Here is a 6,015-nt window from a genome sequence, read left to right on the forward strand (position 1 = left end):
GATGGTGAAGCGGTTACTTGAAATGGCATTACTATCAGCAAGAGCTAACATTGATAGGAAAGCAACAAACAGAATAATAAACAAGAACATGCTTGCTTATGTTTCAATTAATGGGTAGGGTGGTGCCTTCATATAAAAGCAAGGATTATAATTTATTATTTCTGTAAATTATTTTATAGTCCATGTGATTATTTTACCAAAATTATTAATTCGGAACGTCAAGTATTACGCGCCAACAACTTGCACCATCGTTAATCAAATTATACTTCTCGTACCCACCATCCTACGATAAAGAATTTGGAAATTATATTTTGAACAGTTTAAAGTCAAATTATAAGCTGTTCCCAAAAGTCAAAATCACTTGCAGATTATTTTGAGATTCGAGTAGGTTTAAGTAGATTTTAAGAAATCATAACTGCAGTCATACTTGCAATGTTCATTTGACATTATTTTCTTAAATTTTTTATACAAGTTTTCAAACTTCACTTTTTTGAAAAAACACGCTAGGAGTTTCGTACCTTTTTTGTGACATGCAATATTTTACACCCTCTAGTCCCTGGATATGAGTTACTTTAACTTTTACACACAAATGTAGACATCTTGACTATATATTGAGAATTGATATTTTTTAATTTTTTCAAAATAAAAATATACGTCTCATATTTTAATTCAAGAAAAGAAATTTTAGGAAAAATAATTTTAACTAGGTTATCAAAAAATATAGAATTGTGTGTAAAAAATCCAAGTGATTTATAAAAAGATGAAAGGCGACATGTAATATGAATAATTTTGACCAGATATACTACTATTAAAACTATTTTGAATCAAGATCTCTGTCTTGATTGTAGAAGAAGGAAGTATTAGGTTGGCCGATAAATAAATATTCATATTCATATTTATCGGTAACAAATTATGGTCTTCAATCGATTAGTTTCTAGTCGATTTTATATTAACAATTGATCATCAAAAATTAGTAATTTATATAAAATTTAGTGTAAATTATATATTCCGTGATGATTTAACTATTCTTGCGACATGTCAAGGACATCACCACCAAACGTATATACACCTCACAAAAAAAATTCATTATATTTGTTATTTAAATATTTCCAACATTTTCCTAAAAAAAAGAAAAAAGAAAGACATGCTTACACAGTTTACATATACACACATTTTTGTCTATATAAACACACACCCGCCAAGACCTCTACACATACTACATTACAAGATAATTTGAAACCATTCTCTCTCTAATATTACTTGCTCACTCAATCAACTTCACTTTCTTGATTTGCTCAATTCCAGATCATCCCTATCTTCTGTATGCCTCTCTCTCTCTCTCTCCCCCTCTCTCCCTCTCTGTCTCTGTCAATCTCTCTCTCGCTATAAATACATGTTTTGCAAGAATACCATCATGGGCTATTCTTGAATTCTCTCTTTGTGTGTGTTGTTGATTGTTGCAGGTAATTAAGACATGGGTTCTTTGCAGAAGAGTGTTCTTGTGACTGGAGGGGCTGGTTTTATTGGCACACACACTGTACTTGTGCTGCTTAATCAGGGCTATAAGGTCTCTATTATCGATAATCTTGACAATGCTGTTGAAGATGCTGTCTCTAGAGTCAGGGATTTAGTGGGTTCTCAGCTTTCTCAGAATCTTGAATTTCATTTGGTAATTCTTGGCCTCTCTGTTTTTTTGTGATCTTGACTGTCTTTAATTTATTGTTTGCTAGTAATGTGTAACTTTTATGGCTGATCTCGGAGTTCTGTGTAATTCTTGAATCTTGAATTTCATTTGGTAATTCTTGGCCTCTCTGTTTTTTTTGTGATCTTGACTGTTTTTAATTTATTGTTTGCTTGTAATGTGTAACTTTTATGGCTGATCTCGGAGTTCTGTGTAATTCTTGAATCTTGAATTTCATTTGGTAATTCTTGGCCTCTCCGTTTATTTTATTTTTTATAGATTGCTTCTGTGTTTTATGTGTAATTTTTTTTTTGATACTGTTTTTAATATATTGTTTTCTTGTGATGTGTAACTTTTATGGCTGATCTCGGAGTTCTGTGTAATTATGTTTTTAATATGATTGCAGGGAGATATCAGAAATAAGGATGATTTGGAGAAGCTATTTTCGAAAAATAAGTAAGTATTGTTGTCATTTGAGTTTGTTTGTTGTGTTGATTTTGTACTCTTGTGAAAAAATGGGGAAAATAGGAAGAAGTAGAAAAACGCATAGATTGTGATGTGTCAAATGCATGTTAAGTTATACAGTAGTCTTTATCATTTACCAAATTGAACTCTTAAATGTTGGATTTATGTTTCTTGCTATCGTCATGATTAGATCATGGTATGTTGTTGACATATTGTTGTATAGGTTTGATGCTGTCATCCATTTTGCGGGGCTTAAGGCTGTGGGGGAGAGTGTTGCTCATCCTTTCCGTTACTTCAGTAACAATTTGGTCGGATCAATCACTTTGTATGAGACAATGGCCAAGTATAACTGCAAGAAGGTTAGTCTTTTCTGATTCTCTTGGTATTGTAAATTTGTCATTTATCTTTTCCTTTTAGTTCATGGAATTCAGTCAATGTGGTTACGATCTGATGTTTCATTTAGCCGTGGTTTCTCCTAAAGATTTATGAAGAGTCTTATAATGTGATCCTGTTAATGTGATCTTGTAGTTGGTTTTTTCATCCTCCGCAACAGTTTATGGGCAACCTGAGAAAATTCCATGCGTTGAGGATTTCGAGTTACAAGCCATGAATCCATATGGGCGCACTAAGGTACATGATTTAGTCCCCTGATAGTGTTCTTTTTTAATTTGGCATGCCGTAGTATAATCTCTTTGAGTTATTTTCTTTTTTCCAAACTTAATTTAGCTAATAATTGCGTTGCTCTAGCTTTTCCTTGAAGAAATTGCTCGGGACATTCAGAAGGCGGATTCAGATTGGAAAATCATTCTGCTAAGGTACTTTAATCCTGTTGGGGCCCATGAGAGTGGCAAAATTGGTGAAGATCCAAAGGGCATTCCAAACAATCTTTTGCCTTACATACAACAAGTAGCTGTGGGCAGATTACCTGAGTTAAATGTATATGGTCATGACTATCCCACACCAGATGGTACTGCGGTATGTAAAAACTTTCATTATTGTTATTGACCATATATCTGCACCTAGTAATAGAATGGATAAGTGAAAATTATATGTTGGCAAAAGTTATGTGGCTTACATTACCTATAGTGTAACCAAACTTATGTGTCCTCTTAATAAACAGATCCGCGATTACATCCATGTTATGGATTTAGCAGATGGTCATGTTGAGGCACTTAAGAAGCTCACATCAGATGATATAGGTGATTGCTGCTATATGTATATGACATTTGTTGATAATACTTGCACTGTCATAAATTTTCACTGATTTCTCCAAGTTATAAAATCCTATTGTTCAAGATGTTATTTAGCCTTACATTTATGACTCTGTAATATTTGGCTTTCTTACATGGTCATCTCAAAATTTATCATGTATGTGCCAGGTTGTATTGCCTACAATCTGGGGACTGGCCGTGGTACATCTGTGCTTGAAATGGTTGCGGCATTTGAGAAAGCATCTGGAAAGGTAACCATTGATGTTCTTTCTGTAAGTCACACAATAAGACGAGTATACTGAAGCACATTTAAATTGTATTCAATTACATATTTTCCTACAGAAAATCCCTTTAAAGCTTTGTGCAAAGAGGCCTGGAGATGCTACCGCTGTTTATGCATCAACTGAGAAAGCAGAGAAAGAGCTTGGTTGGAAGTAAGTTTACGATCTACTTTATTTCTTCACACTTGATTAGTTCCCTATTATCTGATGCCTGCTAATCTACCTTTTAGAACGAGACTCTGTGCCTTTTAGCTAGTTTGTTCTCAAAATTGTTCATATATTACGTTTTTCAGGGCAAAGTATGGTGTGGAGGAGATGTGCCGTGATCAATGGAAATGGGCAAGCCAGAACCCGTATGGATACAGATCCAAGCCTGAATAGCAACACCAAAAGAAATACACAGCGTCTGCAAAATGGTTACCGAACCCCTTACATACTAGAAAGGGTTTGCTAAGCTTCTCCAGATATGCACTATACTGTCAATTTCTTTTCTGTGAATCAAAATGGTTTACAAGAAATTTGTGAATGCAAATAGAATAATACCAGTGAACTGATGTGAAGTTTGTGATAAACAATGTTTTACCAGTTAATCATGGATCCTTTGAATATGCTGTTGTAAAGTAGTCCTCTTCCTCTACTCCAAAAGATAATAGTTACAAGAGTGGCAGATTGCTTGGAATTGCTTTTGGATCGTTCGTTTTATTATCTCTGTAGGTTTTCTATAGATTGTTTCTTGTAGATATGCGGAAATTAACTGCAGTTGTTTGCAGTACTAATATTTTCTTGCACTATACACTATTGCTTATGAATGGCTGTCTGGAACTGGCCTTGAAACTTACAGAGCTTCCAGCTAGATACGATATGAGGTTATTTACATGTAAAAATATCATTCTAATGCGATTAGGACAGGCATGACAAGTGGCAGAATGACGGGGCAAAGCCAAGGTTCCATCCCCGTCTTAACTGAACTTGAAACCCTTAAGAGCTCTTAAGAGCTCTTGCTCTGCCACTGCATGCGGCTCGAGGTTTTACAGATAATATGCAGATAAGAGCAAGCAAGAAGCTTCTTGGGGCCTTTTAGTTCTTGACAGTTGACAGTGTCAAAACAGTGACAATGATGTTCAATAATTCTACCACAACCTAGGAAATTGTCACCTTCTCCTACTCTCCCCCACAAATACAATAATATTCTCTTTCTGTCGCTGTTTATACATATTTTCTCTCCGAAATTAATGTTAATTTAAAGCCTTACGTTTCAAATTTCCAGCTTCCAACTATTCCACATGAGGAAGTTGCACCCTCACTAGCTAGTGAAACCCTCAAGAACCCTCCTACCACATTCAAGTCATTTGTATATATATCTGGTTCATGAACATGAGTATATGCATTCATAGAATGCAGGAAGATTATCAAATCGAGTGGCCCTTTGTGACGATGGATGTTACTATTGTATCGGCTCAAGGCCTCAGAAGTCGAACAAATCTTTTCTCCAGCCGCGGAATTAGACCATTCACCACTCTCAGCACCAACATCAACGGGGTTAAACACCTTCATGTTTACAGAACAAAGGTGGATAACTATGGTGGTGCAAACCCTGCCTGGGGCGACAAGTTCCAGCTGCCGGTTGATGAAGCCACCTTCAACTACAGTAATGTAATATCGTCTTACATATATTTGGAGGTTTTTACCAAACGTCTAGTTGCAGGACAGTCGACACTGGGTTGGTGCCAGATTCCGGTGACTGATATCGTGAATGAATTTTTTCCCAAAGACGGTGTTCGCCAGCTGAGTTACCAACTGAGAAACAGAGATGGCTCGAGGGGTCAAGGAGTTGTTAATATTGAAGTCAAGTTGACAGGCTTATTCCATGAAAGATTTCAGAGGCTTCAACGGCCGCTGATTTGCAGTGGGGGATTGCCACAGCAATACGTGCCGGAGACGGTGATCGGCATTCCTGTTAACCAAAGCGACGGCAGAGAGTTCCTGCCCATCATCAACATGCATAAGCAGCACCCAGTATAATTGCATAAGCACCCATCCAATCTATTTCGGGACTATATGTTACTCAGTCCGTTTCAAAATAATTATCTGAAAAAATGTAATTACCGTATCCCGTCAATACATTAAAATACATCGCGACAATTATTTTGAAACGGAATGAGTAAATTTTGGTTGCCAAGGACAGTGTGTAAGCTGTAATGATTGAAGAGTAGCAGATAAGTTAAATGTTTTGGAATTGATTAGGAGACCATTGGATATGAAAACGACTTGCTGCTTTATGTAGCAGGAAGCTTCTAGCTGACTTGCTTCAAACCGAAAACCAAGTCAACTCAGTGATTTACCTCCAGCTTGGGATTATAGGAAAAAGAAAAAACTC

General features: G+C 36.0%; 1 protein-coding gene across 1 annotated transcript; it reads left to right on the plus strand.

Annotated features, from left to right (window-relative positions):
* Positions 1-1,165: 1,165 nt before the first annotated feature.
* On the plus strand, positions 1,166-4,246 carry LOC108207227 (bifunctional UDP-glucose 4-epimerase and UDP-xylose 4-epimerase 1-like). The gene is made up of 10 exons (XM_017377690.2): positions 1,166-1,321; positions 1,464-1,669; positions 2,088-2,137; positions 2,370-2,505; positions 2,675-2,776; positions 2,894-3,121; positions 3,267-3,345; positions 3,526-3,608; positions 3,700-3,791; positions 3,932-4,246. Exons 2-10 carry the CDS (start codon positions 1,475-1,477, stop codon positions 4,017-4,019), a joined length of 1,053 nt encoding a protein of 350 aa, XP_017233179.1. The 5' UTR covers positions 1,166-1,321; positions 1,464-1,474; the 3' UTR covers positions 4,020-4,246.
* The last annotated feature ends 1,769 nt before the right edge of the window (positions 4,247-6,015 follow it).

Source organism: Daucus carota, chromosome 1 (assembly GCF_001625215.2).
Source record: "Daucus carota subsp. sativus chromosome 1, DH1 v3.0, whole genome shotgun sequence".
Taxonomy (NCBI): Eukaryota; Viridiplantae; Streptophyta; class Magnoliopsida; order Apiales; family Apiaceae; genus Daucus; species Daucus carota.